This window comes from Eptesicus fuscus, chromosome 15, assembly GCF_027574615.1.
Source record: "Eptesicus fuscus isolate TK198812 chromosome 15, DD_ASM_mEF_20220401, whole genome shotgun sequence".
Classification (NCBI taxonomy): domain Eukaryota; kingdom Metazoa; phylum Chordata; class Mammalia; order Chiroptera; family Vespertilionidae; genus Eptesicus; species Eptesicus fuscus.
Window position 1 is genome coordinate 4890252 of NC_072487.1, and position 16625 is coordinate 4906876.

The following is a 16625-nucleotide window of genomic DNA, read 5'->3' on the forward strand; positions in this document are numbered from 1 at the left end:
TTCCCAGACTTACCCACTGTAATTTGACAGTCTATTTGGTGCTTTACTGCCTCTGTATCTATCTTTTTGTTCATCAGGTTATAATGTTCTTTATTTTCCATAAATGAGTGAGATCATGTGGTATTTTTCTTTCATTGCCTGGCTTATTTCACTTAACATAATGCTCTCCAGGTCCATCCATGCTGCTGCAAATGGTAAGAATTCCTTCTTTTTTATAGCAGCATAGTATTCCATTGTGTAGATGTACCATAGTTTTCTAATCTACTCATCCACTGATGGGAATTTAGGCTGTTTCCAAATCTTAGCTATGGTGAATTGTGCTGCTATAAACATAGGGGTGCATTGGTGTTTCTAGTTTCTTGGGACATATTCCTAGGAGTGGGATTACTGGGTCAAATGTGAGCTCCATTTTTAGTTTTTTGAGGAAACTCCATACTGTTCTCCACAGTGGCTGCACCAGTCTGCATTCCCACCAGCAGTGCACGAGGGTTCCTTTTTCTCCGCATCCTCGCCAGCACTTGTCATTTGTTGATGGTTGCCATTCTGACAGGTTTGAGATGGTACCGCATTATCTTTTTGACTTGCATCTCTTGGATAATTAGTGACTTTGAGCATGTTTTCATATGTCTCTTGGCCTTCCTTCTGTCTTCTTTCCAAAAGATTCTATTTATGTCTGTTGCCCATTTTATTATTGGATCATTTATATTCCTTTTATTAAGTTGTGTAAGTTCCCTGTAGATGTTGGAGATTAAACCTTTATCAGTGATAACATTTGCAAATATGTTTTCCCATACAGTGGGTTTTCTTTTTTGTTTTGTTGATGCCTTTTATTTTGATGTAGTCCCATTTGTTTATTTTCTCTTTAGCTTCCATTGCCCTAGGAGCGGTATCAGTGAAGAAAATGCTTCAGCATATGTCTGAGATTTCTCTGCCTGTGGATTCCTCTAGTATTATTATGGTTTCCCGTCTTATGTTTAAGTCCTGTATCCATTTTGAGTTTATTTTTGTGTATGGTGTAAGTTGGTGGTCTAGTTTCATTTTTTTGCATGTATCTGTCCAATTTTCCCAACACCATTTATTGAAGAGACTGTTTTGACTCCATTGTATGTTCATGCCTCCTTTGTCAAATATTAATTGAGCATAGTGGTTTGGGTCGATATCTGGACTCTCTATTCTATTCCATTGGTCTATATGTCTGTTCTTGTGCCAGTACCAGGCTATTTTGAGAACAGTGGCTTTGCAATACAGCTTGAAATCTGGTACTGAGATCCCACCTACTTTGTTCTTTCTCAGGATTGCTATGGCTATTCAGGGTCTTTTTTTTTATTCCTGGTGAATTTTTGGAGAGTTCTTTCTAGTTCTGTGAAATATGCTGTTGGTATTTTAATGGGGATTGCATTGACTCTATAGATTGCTTTGGGTAGTATGGACATTTTAATTATGTTGATTCTACCAACCCATGAACATGGTATGTTCTTCCTTCTGTTTATGTCTTCCACTATCTCATTTATCAGTGTCCTGTAGTTTTCCGTGTACAGGTCTTTTACCTCCTTAGTTAAGTTTATTCCTAGGTTTCTTAATTTTTTTGGTGCGATGGTAAATGGGATTGCTTTTTTAGTCTCTCTTTCTGTAAGTTCACTATTGGTGTATAGAAATGCCATAGATTTCTCTTTTTTTTAATATATTTTATTGATTTTATAGAGAAAGGGAGAGGGAGAGAGAGATAGAAACATCAATGATGAGAGAGAATCACCGATCCGCTGCCTCTTGCACGCCCCCCTGGGTTGAGGATCAAGCCTGCAACCCAGGCATGTGGACTTGGCCAGAATCGAACATGGGACCCTTCAATCCGCAGACTGATGCTCTATCCATTGAGCCAAATCAGCGAGGGCTGCCATAGATTTCTTGGTGTTAATTTTGTATCCTGCTACATTGCCGAATTCATTTATTAAGTCTACTAGTTTTTTGATGGAGTCTTTCAGGTTTTTTATGTACAATATCATGTCATCTGCAAATAAGGACAACTTTACTTCTTCTTTTCCAATTTGGATGCCTTTTAGTTCTTCTTCTTGTCTAATTGCAATGGCTAATACTTCCAGTACTATGTCAAACAGGAGTGGTGAGAGTGGGCATCCCTGTCTTGTTCCTGTTATTAGGGGAAATGGTTTTAGTTTTTGCCATTGAATATGATGTTAGCTGTGGGCTTATCATATATGGCTTTTATTATGTTGAGGTATGATCCTTCTATTCCCACCTTGTTGAGAGTTTTTATCAAGAAAGGGTGTTGGATTTTGTCAAATGCTTTTTCTGCATCAATTGATATGACTATGTGATTTTTATCTCTCAATTTGTTTATGTGATGTATCACGTTTATTGATTTGCGGATATTGTACCATCCTTGCATTCCTGGGATAAATCCTACTTGGTCATGGTGTATGATCTTTCTGATATACTGCTGGATCCAATTTGCTAGAATTTTGTTGAGGATTTTGGCATCTATGTTCATGAGGGATATTGGCCTGCAATTCTCTTTCATTGTGTTGTCTTTACCTGGTTTTGGTATTAGGATGATGCTGGCTTCATAGAATGAGCTTAGAAGTGTTCCTTCCTCTTGAATTTTTTGGAATAGTCTGAGGAGGATAGGTTTTAGTTCTTTCTTGAATGTTTGTCGCCATTTTTATTCTTTACCCCTGTGTTCCTTCTTCACTTCCTATTTCTTTTTTTTTTTTTACAGCAGACCCTTTAGCATTTCTTGCATTGCTGGTTTGGTGGTAATAAATTCCCTTAGTCCTATTTTGTCTGAGAAGCTCCTGATTTCACCTTCAATTTTGATTGATAGCCTTGCTGGGTTCAATATTCTTGGATTCAGACCCTTCTTTTGCATGACTTTGTATATTTCATTCAATTCCCTTCTGGCCTTATGTGTTTCTGTTGGTAAATCAGTCACTAGTCTGATAGGGGTTCCTTTGTAGATGACTTTCTGTCTCTCTCTGGCCGCTTTTATGATTCTTACTTTGACGTTGGTGTTTGCCAATCCTATCTAATAAAAGAGTAATATGCAAATTAACCATCACTCCACTACACCCACAAGCCACGTCCACCACCCAATCAGGAGAGAGTCTGCAAATTAACCCAACCAAGATGGCTTCGGCCACGGAGCAAGCAGGAGGCTTGGGTTTCCCCAGTAATGGAAGAAGCCAAGCTTTCAGTACACCCTGGCAGGCCTAGCCCTCCACTCAAGGCTACAAAGTTTCAATTATAAAAGATAAATAAATCCCAACAAAAATGGTGGCATCCACTGAGCAGGAAGTAGCAGGAGGATTGCATTGCCCCGGGTGATGGAGGAAGCCAAGATTTCAGCACACCCTGGCTGGCCTAGGCCTCCACTCAAGGCTACAAAGTTTCAATTATAGAAGATAAATGAATCCCAACAAAAATGGCACAGCCATGGAGCTGGAGAGAGCAGGAGGCTTGAGTTGTCCCCAGTAATGGAGGAAGCCAAGCTTCCTCCGCTCAAGGCTACTAAGTTTCAATTATAGAAGATACATAAATCCCAGGTAGCAGGGCCTCTGCTTGGGTCACCAGGGGGCGTGGCCTTCCTGCAAACCACCACAGGCCCCTCGCCCCAGCTGCCCCACACCCCAAGGGAACCCCCACCCTGATTTGGGACACCCTTCAGGGCAAACCAGCCAGCCCCCACCCATGCACCAGGCCTCTATCCTATCCAATAAAAGAGTAATATGCAAATTGATGATCACTCCAACACACAACATCGCTGCCCCCATGTGGTCAAAGATGGCTGCCCCCATGTGGACACAAGATGGCCACCACAAGATGGCCAGCAGGGTAGGGCAGTTGGGAGGGACCAGGCCTGCAAGGGAGGGCAGTTGTGGGTGATCAGGCCTGAGGGGAAGACAGTTGGGAGGGACCACACCTGCAAGGGATGGCAGTTGGGGGCAATCAAGCCTGCAGGGGAGGGCAGTTAGGGGTGACCAGGCTGGCAGAGGAGGGAAGTTGGGGGCAACCAGGCCTGCAGGGAAGGGTAGGTGGGGGGGACCCAGGCCTGCAGGGGAGAGCAATTGAGAGGGACCAGGCCTGCAGGGGAGGCAGTTAGGGGTGGCCAGGCCTGCAGGGGAGGGTAGTTAGGGGCAAACAGGCTGGCAGGGGAGCAGTTAGGCATCAATCAGGCTGGCAGGGGAGTGGTTAGGGAGTGATCAGGCTGACAGGCAGAAGCGGTTAGGGGCAGTTAGGAAGGCAGACAGGCGAGCAGTTGAGAGCCAGCAGTCCTGGATTGTGAGAGGGATGTCCGACTGCCCGTTTAGGCCCAATCCTACTGGGATTAAACCCCCCCTATGCATGAATTTTGTGCACCGGGCCTTTAGTTTAATTATAATGTGCCTTGGTGTTGGTCTTTTGGGGATCATTTTGCTTGGGACTCTGTGAGCTTCTTGGATTTGTGTGGGGTTTTTCTTCCCTGTCAGAGAAGTTTTCTGTCATTATTCCTTCAAAAAGGGAAAGCGGAAAGGCGGCTCCGGGCCAGAGCTAAGGCGGTTCTGGCAGCCAGGGGAAGGAAGGCCCATTCTTACACGAATCTTTGTGCATCGGGCCTCTAATTTAAATAATAAGAAAATTACATTTAACTATGTAGTCATCATTTCTGGTGGACTTCATCAAATTGTCCCCTCGACCAGGAGTTCGACCAGCAGGCAGGCCGGCCAACCGCCCATGTTCCTTATCTCTGGCCAGGCTGGCCAGACCCCACCCATGCACAAATTCATGCATCGGGCCTCTAAAATATATATATCTCCTATATAATAAAAGCCTAATATGCAAATTGACTGTCACTCCAACATATTAGATGGCTGCCCCCATGTGGTCAAAATGGCTGCCTCCATATGTACACAAGATGGCCGCCACAAGATGGCCAGCAGGGGAGGGCAGTTGTGGGCGATCAGGCCACCATGGGACTGCAGTTGTGGTGATCAGGCCATCAGGGAAGGGCAGTTGGGGGTGACCAGGCCTGTAGGGGAAGGCAGTTAGGGGCGACCAGGCTGGCAGGGGAGGGCAGTTAGGGGCAATCGGGCCAGCAGGGGAGCAGTTAGGTGTCGATCAGGCTGGCAGGGGAGTGGTTAGGGCATGATCAGGCTGGCAGGCAGAAGCGGTTAAGGACAATCAGGTAGGGAGGCATGCGAGCTGTTGGGAGCCAGCAGTCCTGGATTGTGAGAAGGATGTCTGACTGCCTTGAGGGGTCCCAGATTGGAGAGAGTGCAGGCTGGGTTGAGGGACACCCCATCCTCCTGTGCATGAATTTACACATACTGAGTGGCCAGATTATTATGCGTTCAGAGATCATAATAATCTGGCCACTCAGTGTAGATTATATAAAGTACTAGGGGCCCAGTGCACAAATTCATGCACCTTGAAAGGAACTGTGGGCCACGAGGCTGCGGTAGGCATAGGGGATGGTCTCAGCCCATCATCCGTGCCCCTGCCCGGCCCCTCCCACCACAGCTCTGGCTCCCCTCTCAGACCACAGCCCTGCTCCCGCTGCCACGGCTCCCACACACTTACGGTGCTGGCCCCGCTTGCACCCACTGACGGTGCTGAGCAATTGAAGCCGGTGCCAGCAGTGGGTTTGAGCAGTGGTGCCAGCGACGGCTGCTGACCCGATTGCCTCTCAGGATCAGGGGGAGGTGGAGAAGCCCTCAGGGGTGATCAGGGCCAGAAGCTGCTGCTCGCACCTGCTCATGGTGCTGAGGAATTGGGACTGGCGCCGAGCACTGGCGGTGGGTGTAAGCAGCAGCTCTGGCGCCGACTGCGGATGCGAGTGGGACTGATGTTGGCAGTGGGTGCGAGCAGCGGTTCCAGCACTGGCAGCGGGTGCATGTGCGGCTGTCGCCGGCAGTGGGTACAAGAGGCGGCTGCTGGCCCTGATCTCCCCTCAGGAGCAGGGGGAGGTGGAGAAGCCCTGAGGGATGATTGGGGCTGGCAGCCGCCACTTGCACCCTCTGATGGTGCTGAGCAATCAGGGCCAGCACCAGGCGCTTGCAAGGGGTATGAGTGGCAGCTCCAGCGCTGGCAGGGGGTGCAAGCAGGGCTGGCACAGGCAGCAGGTGCAAGTGCCAGGTGGGACCGTGGTGCATGGGAGCAAAAAATTTTCAGTAACACCAGAGGCTCACCCTGATGACAGCGACTGGTGCCCTGCCTTGGTATGGCGCCTCTACACACCTGCTCCAACATCCTGCCACTGCTGACACCTGCCATAGTCCGCGCATGCCCCCTGGTAGAAAGTGTACATCATAGCGACCTGCTGTTCAGTTGTTCCATCATTTGGTCTATTTGCATATTAGCCTTTTATTATACAGGATTTCTCAGCCAAACACTTGCCAGCCAATAATAATGTTGCCTCAAAAATGAAAAGAATTTCCCTGGCTGGTTGGGCTCACTGGATAGAGCACCGGCCTGGGGACTGAAGGGTCCCAGATTTGATTCTGGTCAAGGGCATGTACCTTGGTTGCAGGCACATTCCCAGTAGGGGGTGTGCAGGAGGAAGTTGATTGATGCTTCTCTCTCATAGATGTTTCTAACTCTGTATCCCTCTCCCTTCCTGTCTGTAAAAAAAATCAATAAAATATATATTTTTTAAAATGAAAATAATTAGTTTTTTAAAAAAGTGAACATATAGTTAAACTAAAGGCCTGGTGCATGAAAATTTGTGCACTCAGGGGGGTCTCTCAGCCCAGCCTGCACTTTCTCATAATCTGGGACCCCTTGGGTAGGGTCCAGTCCCATCGCAGCATGGCTCTGTGGGCCGGGGGGAGGGACCCAGAGGCCAGTCCGATGGCAGCATGGCTCCTTTCCCACAGTTCCCTCCTGCCGCTGTGCCACGGGCGGCCGGGACCCACAGCTCTCTCCCAACGCTGCGCTGTGGGTGGCTGGGACTCAGGACTGACTCCTGCCATGGGCAGTCGGGACCCTAGCCTGGTGTTCGGTCATCAGTCCAGTTGTTTAGGTCGTGATGGACCCGGGCTCTTTATATATTAGGATAGGGAGATTAAACATAAAGGTATTTTATGGTTTATACTTACAAAAATGAATCTTAAAGTTTCAAAAAGTAAATAACTAGTCCATGTTCTCAAGTCTATATAATTATAGTATATGGAAGTAATAATTGCAAAATCCAATATTTATGGAGCATTTGCTGTGTGGTAAGCACCCACATTATCTCATTTAATTCTTAAAACAACCTGGGAGGTAAGTACTCTTACTATCCTCACTGTACAGATTATGAAAACCAAGATTTAAAAATGTTAAGTAATTTTCACAAGGGCACAGAATTAGGATGACACAGATTTGGTAGTCAGGCTGGAAACCTTAGTACTCTACACTGTCTTAAGGTAAAAATAAATTTATTTCCAGAATCCCAGATACTGGCACTAAAGCATTTAACAAATTAAAAGCAAGTACACTTTAAAAGATGCAAAAATAGCACATTGTGAAGGTAAATATATGGGATGAATGCTATAAATTTAACTACAATGATTAAAACTACTACTCAATCTTGTGAATCTGCTGTGGGTAATAGAAGGAAGTTTGGATACTTCGGGGCATCAATATTTAATGTGGATTTAAGTGAGTAATTGCATTTCTACATAATATGTAATCTTGACTTAAACACTAATTTAAAATGTTTTTAATATATATGTTAATTAAAAATGTTTTTAATATATATGTTTTTATTGATTTCAGAGAGGAAGGGAGAGGGAGAGAGAGAGACATCTATGATGACAATCATCCATTGACTGCTTCCTGCATGTCCCCTACTGGGGATTGAGCCCACAACCCAGGCATGTGTGCTGACCAGGAATGGAACTGTGACCTCCTGGGGCATGGGTCCACACTAAACCACTGAGCCACATTGGCAGAGCTTCATCACTAATTTTGTGCATTGATAAGTGGCTTGCAACAGTTTGTTTTTTTTAAAAGTAATCATACTTATCAAAATACCAAGAGCATCCTATCTAATAAAGAGGGAATATGCTAATTGACCCTCACACTGTCACAAAGATGGTGGCGCCCACAGCCAATAAGGAGGGAACATGGTAATTGACTGCCCTGACCTCAAAGATGGTGGCGCCCACAGACAATAAGGAGGGAATATGGTAATTGACTGCCACACCCTCAAAGATGGCAGTGCCCACAGCCAATAAGGAGGGAATATGCTAATTGACTGCCACACCTTCAAAGATGGTGGCGCCCATAGCCACAAGATGATGGCGCCCAGTCCCCTCAGCCCTGCCGGGGTAGCAGGCATATGCCTGCCTCCGGAGTCCCCCAGTCCATTCAGTCTCCCAGCTGCCCAGGGACACCCGAGGCTCAGGTAACGAGGGCCGGCCGAGGCTTGAGCTGCCAGCAGTGGCAGCAGCAGAGGTGTGATGGGGACGTCGCCTTCCCCTGATCGCCGGGTCACCTCCTGCCCCTGAGGGCTCCCGAACTGTAAGAGGGGGCAGGCCGGGCTTAGGGACCTCCCTCCAGTGCATGAATTTTCATGCACCAGGCCTCTAGTCTATATATATAAAAGCCTAAGCGACCATCACAACTGAATGGATGACCAAACAGGCTGTGTGGGGGCGACCAGGCTGGCAGGGGGGTTAGTGAGGGGCGACCAAATGACTGAACAGCAGGCTGTGTGGGGTGACCAGGCCTGCAGGGGGGCAGTTGGGGGTGACCAGGCCAGCAGGGGGGCAGTGAGGGGTAACCAGGCTGGCAGAGGGAGGCAGTGAGGGGTGACCAGGCTGGCAGAGGGAGGCAGTGAGGGGTGACCAGGCCAGCATGGTGGCAGTTAGGGGCAACCAGGCTGGCAGGGGGGCAGTAAGGGGCAACCAGGCCAGCAGGGGGCAGTGAGGGGTAACCATGGTGGTGGTGGGGCAGTTGGGGGTGACCAGGCCAGCAGGGGGGCAGTTAGGGGCAATCAGGCAGGCAGGAGAGCAGTTAGGAGCCAGTGGCCCCAGATTGTGAGAGGGATGTCCGACTGCCAGTAGTCACACATCCCCTGAGGGGTCCCGGGTTGGAGAGAGTGCAGGCTGGGCTGAGTGCACCGCGCCCCCCCTGCCCCCTTGCATGAATTTCCTGCACCGGGCCTCTAGTTATATTTTATTTATATACTAGAGGCCCGGTGCACGAAATTCATGCATGGGTAGGGTCCCTAGGTCTGGCTGGCAATCAGGACCCATTGGGGCCTTCTGGCTGCCTGCTGGGACCTTCCTTCATTTTGTGCCGCCCCCTGGTGGTCAGCACACATCATAGCGAGCAACTGAACTCCTGGTCTCCCCGTGGAACTTCCGAGGGGACACTTTGCATATTAGCCTTTTATATATATAGATTACACTGGCCTGTATTTGAAGTGACATTATAAGAAAGTAAAAATTAAATTTGCCTTTTCAGGGAAAAAAAGAGTGTGGGCTTCCTGTGGACTATACCTGCTCAGGCCCCATCTGCTCTGCACCTGCTGAGCCCAATCCTCTAGCGAGGTTTCTCCAGAAAAAGAACAGAGGACTGGAGGTAAGTAAAAATGCCATTTCCACACTCTTAAAAATGGCAAGTTCCAAATTTCTAAATGCTTCGTTGTACAAGACATTTCTCTGTCTTATCAACATTTTATTGAAGCATAATATACATGGTGTCCCTCCAAAAAATGGGACACACTTTAACAGCTGATAGCTCTTACATTTTGAAAACTGCCTTTATAATTATTCAAAGTGTGTATACATTTTTTGGAGACCTGTATTTACAGTATTAACCTCACTTTAAAAGCAATTACTACAGCCTGGCTGCGGTGGCTCAGTGATCATCACCCTATGAACCAGGAGGTCATGGTTCCATTCCCAGTCTGAGTGCCTGCGGGAGGCAGCCGATGAATGATTCTCATCATTGATGTTTCTATCTCTCTCTCCCTCTCCTTTCCTTTCTGATATCAATAAAAATCTATACTAATAAAAGGGTAATATGATAATTAGACTGGGAGACCTTCTGGACATCCTTCCAGACAAAGCCATGGTGGCGGGGCCGAGGCAGAGGTGGTTAGGGGCGATCAGTCCAGGAGGGGAGGGTAGTTGTGGGTGATTAGGCCAGCCGGGGGGGAGGGGGGATGCAGTTGGGGGCGAGCAGGCTGGCAGGGGGGCAGCAGTTGGGGGTGAGCAGGCCAGCAGGCAGAGTGGTTAGGGGCGATCAGGCAGGCAGGCAGGTGAGCGGTTAGGAGCCAGTGGTCCTGGATTGCTAGATGGATGTCCGACTGCTGGTTTAGGAATCAGGCCTAAACCAGCAGTCAGACATCCCCCGAGGGGTCCCAGATTGGAGAGGGTGTAGGCGGGGCTGAGGGACATCCCCCCTCCACGCATGAATTTTGTGCACCGGGCTACTAATACACACACACACACACACACACACACACACACACACACACATATTTAAAAAGCAATTACTACAGTGCTCCAGGACATAAATCATGAAAGGATCTCCTTCCAGACAATGTGACTAGAGCAACAAAGATTTAAATCTCTCCTTGGGAGGGGCTGAACAGCCTTGGAAAAGGGAGTTAGAAAGGCGGCATTTGACATGCTGTGAGACCTGTTTCTAAAGTCTTCTGTGATTATCTGACACTGTTACTTGTACACCCAGACAGTATAAAGTGTCTGTCATTGCAAGGTCTGGGCCAGGAAACCTGTCACTGGTGTGAAAACAGAGAAAGGCAAGCCTGGGGCTCCTTCAGGCAGTAAAACCTCTTAAGTCAAATCTGGTAGGGAACCAGGGAGCTGCAGCACCCCCGCCCCCCGCCACCCCTCCGCATTTCTCCCAGGGGAGCCATAAACCCAGCGTGTTGGGGTCAATCCGAAACCACTCCAATTTCCCCAGAATAAGGACTAGACCTCCTTGTGAACAATGGATCCTGGAGGTGTCTCCTAAGCTAAAGACATCATCAGGATTAAGTGGGGGAGCAGGTGCGGTTTCTAAAACAGCATCCGCACCCCGGACAAAGCGCTGCGACGCGACTCCGTTCTCCACCTGGACAGTGGCTTGCGCTTGCTTCTCCCTCCCAAGGGAACCCCAAATTCCAAACTCCTGCCCAGCCTGCCCACAGTTCCTTCGGCAGCCAGCTGGGCTGGGGCACTGACCCCGCCTAGGGAGGGGCCGGATTCCTCCGATGACCAGACCGCGGGGACGGGACTGGGCCTCCTCAGGGTGACCAGGGGCGGGACGAGGCCTCCTGGGGTGGCTGGGCCCCGGGGACCAGAAGGGCCTCCTGCGGTGACCGGCCCCAGAGCGGAAAGGGCTTCCTCGGGGAGGCCAGCTCCCGGGACCGGCCCCTGTGTGACCGGATCCAGAGGCAGGACGCGGCCTCCTCCGGGAGACTGGATCCGGGGCAGGGCAGGGTTTCCTCGGGTGACCGGATCTGGGGCCCAAACGGGCCTTGCTGGGGGGCCTGGAGCCGACGACGGGAAAGGGCTTCCTTGGAGAGGGCTCCCGGGTCTCGGGCACGGGGATGGGGACGCAGCCGCCCCCCGAGAGAGCGCCCGGGCGCCGCGCACATCGAGCTGCACCCTGGGGTCCGCGCGCCCTCCCGGCCCGCACCCGGCGGCGCGCCGCTCCCCGAGGGCTCCGGCCGGCCCAGGCCGCGGCGCCGCCTCTTCCGCCGGCGCGTACGTCAGCTCGCAGCGCCCCGCCCCGCCGCCGCCCGCGAGAGGCCGCCTCTGCCTGGCCTGGGCCTGGAGCGGCGCACGGCGCAGTCCCTCCCCGCCATGGCCCTGGGAGGCGGCAGCACATGGCGGCCGCAGCGGCCATGAGCACGCCCGCGGCCCGCCCCGGCCCCCCCTAGAGCCCGCCGCCGCCCGGCCGCGCCACGGCCCCGCCGCCCCCGGCCCCGCCGCCCGCGGCCCCGCCGCCCCGCCGCCCCGCGCCCGCCGCCGCCGCCATGGGCGTGCAGGGCTTCCAGGACTACATCGAGAAGCACTGCCCGAGCGCCGTGGTGCCGGTGGAGCTGCAGAAGCTGGCCCGGGGCAGCCTGGTGGGCGGCGGGCGGCAGCGGCCCCCGCACACGCCGCTGCGCCTGCTGGTGGACGCCGACAACTGCCTGCACCGCCTCTACGGCGGCTTCTACACCGACTGGGTGAGCGGCGGCCAGTGGAACCACATGCTCGGCTACCTGGCCGCGCTGGCCAAGGCCTGCTTCGGCGGCAACATCGAGCTCTTCGTCTTCTTCAACGGCGCGCTCGAGAAGGCGCGGCTGCACGAGTGGGTCAAGCGGCAGGGCAACGAGCGCCAGACGGCGCAGCAGATCGTCAGCCATGTCCAGAACAAGGGCACCCCGCCGCCCAAGGTCTGGTTCCTGCCGCCCGTCTGCATGGCGCACTGCATCCGCCTGGCGCTCATCCGCTTCCACGTCAAGGTGCGGTCGGCCGGCGGCGCGCGGCGGGGGCGGGGGCCCGGGGCCGGGGCCGGGCGGCAGTCCGGGCCTCCTGGGCTCGGTTGGGCGTGGGTTTGGGCCTGGACCGGGGTGGGACTGGGTTCTGGGAGGCCGGGGGCGGGGCCGGCCGCGGTCTCGGGGCCCGGGGGCGGGAGCGGGGCCGGGGGTCGGCGGGATTCCGGGGTCGGGGGACACCAGGGTCAGCGTGTGCTGGGGCCGGGGTCGGCCAGGGTTTGGGGGCCGGGGGTCAGGGGGACCGGGGTCGGGGTGAGCCGGGGTCGCTCGATCCCGGGGTCACGGTTGCCGGGGTCCGGGCCGCAGGCGCCGCTCTCCCGTCGCCGCGTCCGCCGGGCCGCAAGATGGACGCTCGGCCTGGAACCCGACTGGCGGCCGTGAGTGCCGGGGGTCCCGCGGCCTGGCGGCTCGAGACCCTCCGGACCGGCGGGTCGGTGCAGACCAGGCTTGTAGGGTGCAGCGCCCCTCTCTCTGATGCCCCCGAGTGCATCCCCACTCTCCGAGGCGGGGTGCTGACTGGCCTCAACTTGGACGAGGTGCCCTTTTCTTTCCGGATGGCAGTGCGCTTGGACCGCAACAGGTTTTCGTGGGGCAGGCGGGCGGGATGCGCGGGCGGGGTCCCCGGCCAGCGGGGTGGGTAGAGACTGCCCGCTGCCGTCGCCGCGGCTCAGCCGCGCCCGCGGACCGGCCCCCGGAGGACGCAGGGCTGGGTGCGGGTTCCCGGAGGTGGCAGCAGGGAAATGGCCTGATCTCTGCGCTGGATTGCAGAGTCAGTAACGTTGGACGCGGTGAAACTGTATCGGTTCTGTGATTTAGAGTCTGTGCGAACGGTTGGGCTCTGGTCTGCTGTGGACGGGTCGTTCCGAGTCAGGGAAGAGCCGAGTCGGTGTCCAGGAGTTCCTTCCGTCTCTGCACAGGGGATTCCGCCGCTTGGGCCGGGCACCCAGGTAATCGGAGCTTCGGCCGTGGCCGCTCTGCCGTCCCTTTGGCAGAGGGCGCCTCGCTGAACCTGGGCCCTGGAGAGCTTCCCGACCGGCACCGAGGGCAGAGATAACATGCAAATCACTGACCCTTGACTTGAGATTTGCTTCCTTTGTCACTAAAATTTTTTGTGTGGGTTGTGTTGGGTTTTCTGGATTTTGCCCCTCTGTCTTCCAGTTTCCTTTCCTTTTTGAAACTGCCTGAAGCCCAAAGTTTGTGAAATTCAAACTCTTCCTGCCTGCCCCTCGCTGCTTGAGCTGAGGTGGTGCTGGTGGAGCCGAAAGTGATAGCGGAAGTCCCACCCACCGCGATCCTGTTGCAATTGGTGACGGGTTCCTAAGTCTGCGGGTCCAGGCTGCTGGCAGAGCGGCGATTGGTCCGTGAGCACGGCCTGGAGGAAACGTCCCTCTCTGGGGAAGTTGGGGTGACAGCCAGGGGCTGCTGCTGGCGGTTTCTGCCTGGAGCCTGAGCTCTCGGAGAAGTCAGGCAAGATTCGCGGAGGTGATCCACCTCTAGGTGATGTCATAAGAATGAACAGTTGATCTTGTTCAGAGATGGAAACTACTGCTAGAAAGACAGGATGAGCTTTCCAACCGAGTGACTTTCAAAGGAACTGTGAACATTAGGATTTAATTCAGTGTGTGTACAGTCACTGTATCTTTTGAAATAACTGCTGATTTTTTTAATTATAAAATTTCTTCATATTTATCTTGGCACCCCTGTGAATGCCTCGCTTACTTACATAGTTCATTCAGAATCTTGACCAGTGTGTGAATATGTGTTTGGAAACAAAATTTAAACTAGATTTAAGATGACTTAAGTTTATGGACAGGTGATAAGTTTGTGTATAATTATTTTGCTTTAGATAAACCTTTAATCACAGTATAGTGTTAATTGCACCACTTAATATGGTAATGATTATTACCTGGTAGCCACCTACCTGCCAGCTTCACCTTTTTGGAAAATGCCTAAGAAATTTAGCTACTAGAAATTTCTCAGCAGCCAAAGGAAAGGTTAAGAAGTTTGGGTACTGTGACTCAAAACGGGGAAAAAAAGCTTTCCCTTTCCTCATCAAAGAATCAAGTTCTCTTCCTCATAGACTCCGCTCTCCTTCTCAGATAAAATTCTGATAAGCTTAGTTATCTATTTCTAACCTCAGCTCGAGCAAAGTCTGCCAGAAGTTGGAGCACCATTAATAATAGCAAGAAGTGACACTTCACAAGGGAGGAGATTAAAAAAAACACCTATTAAAAAAGTCATAATTTTGGGGCCACTTGAGAAAAACAACCCTATGTACTTTATTAGCCCCTGAGGGGTTGGTGCAGGGTTTATTAGGATGATTTTGAGTCAGAAGAATTTATGTTCAGCATTCTCTGTGGAAGTGAAGCAGTATGTACTATTTTTCAAAGATGTCCATTAAAATGGTTAAGTAAATTAAAACCATGATGACATGTCACTGCATACCTGTTAGAAGGGTTAAAATAAACAACACCACTAATACCAAGTGCTTACAAGAACAATGAGCAGTTGGAATTGCCCCATGTGGCTGGTGGGAATGCAAGAGGGCACCGCCATTCTGGAGACGTGCATTTACCATAGCAATCCTACCTCTGGGTATTTACCTAGAAGAATTTTTGTTCACACAAAAACCATACACGAATGTTCATAGTAGTTTTATTCATAATAGCCCAAACTTGAAACAACCAAAATATCCTTTAGCCCTAAACAGTTTGGCTCAGTGGATAGAGCATCGGCCTCTGGACTGAAGGGTCCCAGGTTCGATTCTGGTCAAGGGGGCATGTACCTTGGTTGCGGGCACATCCCCAGTGGGGGGCATGCAGGAGGAGGCAGCTGATCGATGTTTCTCTCTCATGGACGTTTCTAACTCTCTCTCCCTCTCTCTTCCTCTCTGTAAAAAATTAATAAAATATTTAAAAAAAATATCCTTTAATAGACAAATAGTTAAATTGTGGTACATCTGTACTATGCAGTACTCCTTAGCAATAAAAAGGGAGGACTTGCCCTGCCCGCCTGGCTCAGTGGTTGAGTGTCGACCTATGAACCAGAAGGTCCCGGTTGGATTCCTGGTTAGGGCACATGCCCCGGTTGCAAGTTCGATCCCCCAGAGGCCAGCTGATCAATGATTCTCTCTCATCATTGATCTCTCTCTCTCTCTCTCTCTCTCTCTCCACCCCCCCCCCCCCACTCCCTTCATCTGTGAAATCAATAAAAACATTTTTTTTAATGGAGGAATTATTGATAGATGCAATAACTTGGGTGAATCTTTTAGGTTTTATGTTGAGTGAACAAAAAGTATCATTCTATTTTTATGACATTCTCCTAAGGATAAGATTGTACTGATAGGGACAGATCAGTGTTTGCCAGAGGGGAAGGGCAAGAGAGGTGTGAAGATAAAGGGACAGCAGAAGGGAGCTGTTGGGGTTATGGAACTGTTCTGAACTCTGATGGTGGTGATGGTAATGTATTTTAAAAATCATAGAACTATACATCAAAAGTAAATAAAAGTTAATATTACTATGCGATAATCATTTTTTAAAAGGTTATATAAAAGTTGACAAAGAATTGACATGGACACCTATGTGTAATGTTGGGCATAATGAGGCATTTCTCTATAAAAATCTGTCACCTTATTGGTCTTTATGCTTCTGAAAACTGGCAGAGAGGTTTTAATTTCTTGTCAGCTTTGCTTAGAGAAATCTTTTTTGACTCAGAAGAGTATGTTTTTGATTAAGCACCATTATTACTGTAAAGAAATACAATATTACTTTAACCATTAGAAGTTGGCGTATGTATCAACTAATTTTGTTCAGGTCGCTAAACGCCTTGGCCTGGGTTTGGCTTCTGCTAGTTACTAGGAGCATTTCCTCTTGTGTGCCTTGAGTCATCATAACCTTTGACACATAGGGAGGAACTGATGTTTATTTAAAAATCCTAGTGGCATTAAGTCCCTGGAGGTTTCCTAAATGTTCCTGTCACAAGACTTGTGGTGTTGGTGTGTGGGTTTATGATGAAGTTCTTCAGATCTTGTCCTGAATCAATGCTCATTTACTCAGATCTTACATAAAGCAGTGCTCATGTTTTAAGTCAGCTGAGGAATGTGAGATTCGACTGTGGCTTGAGATTTCGGAATGATTTCTCTTTGTGTAGT

The 16625-nt window shown here is 50.6% G+C and overlaps 1 protein-coding gene across 3 annotated transcripts in view; it reads left to right on the forward strand.

Moving 5' to 3' along the window:
* The first annotated feature begins 11780 nt into the window (after window positions 1–11780).
* The window catches only part of FAM120A (family with sequence similarity 120A), a 110082-nt gene continuing 105237 nt past the window's right edge, over window positions 11781–16625 (forward strand). For 2 of the 3 annotated variants that reach the window (XM_054727056.1, XM_054727057.1), the window contains exon 1: window positions 11787–12442. In XM_054727056.1, the coding sequence (XP_054583031.1) occupies window positions 11969–12442 (474 nt within the window). In that variant the 5' untranslated portion in view covers window positions 11787–11968. Of the gene's footprint in view, window positions 12443–16625 lie in introns of all 3 variants that reach the window. The other variant, XM_054727058.1, reaches the window with a different exon arrangement.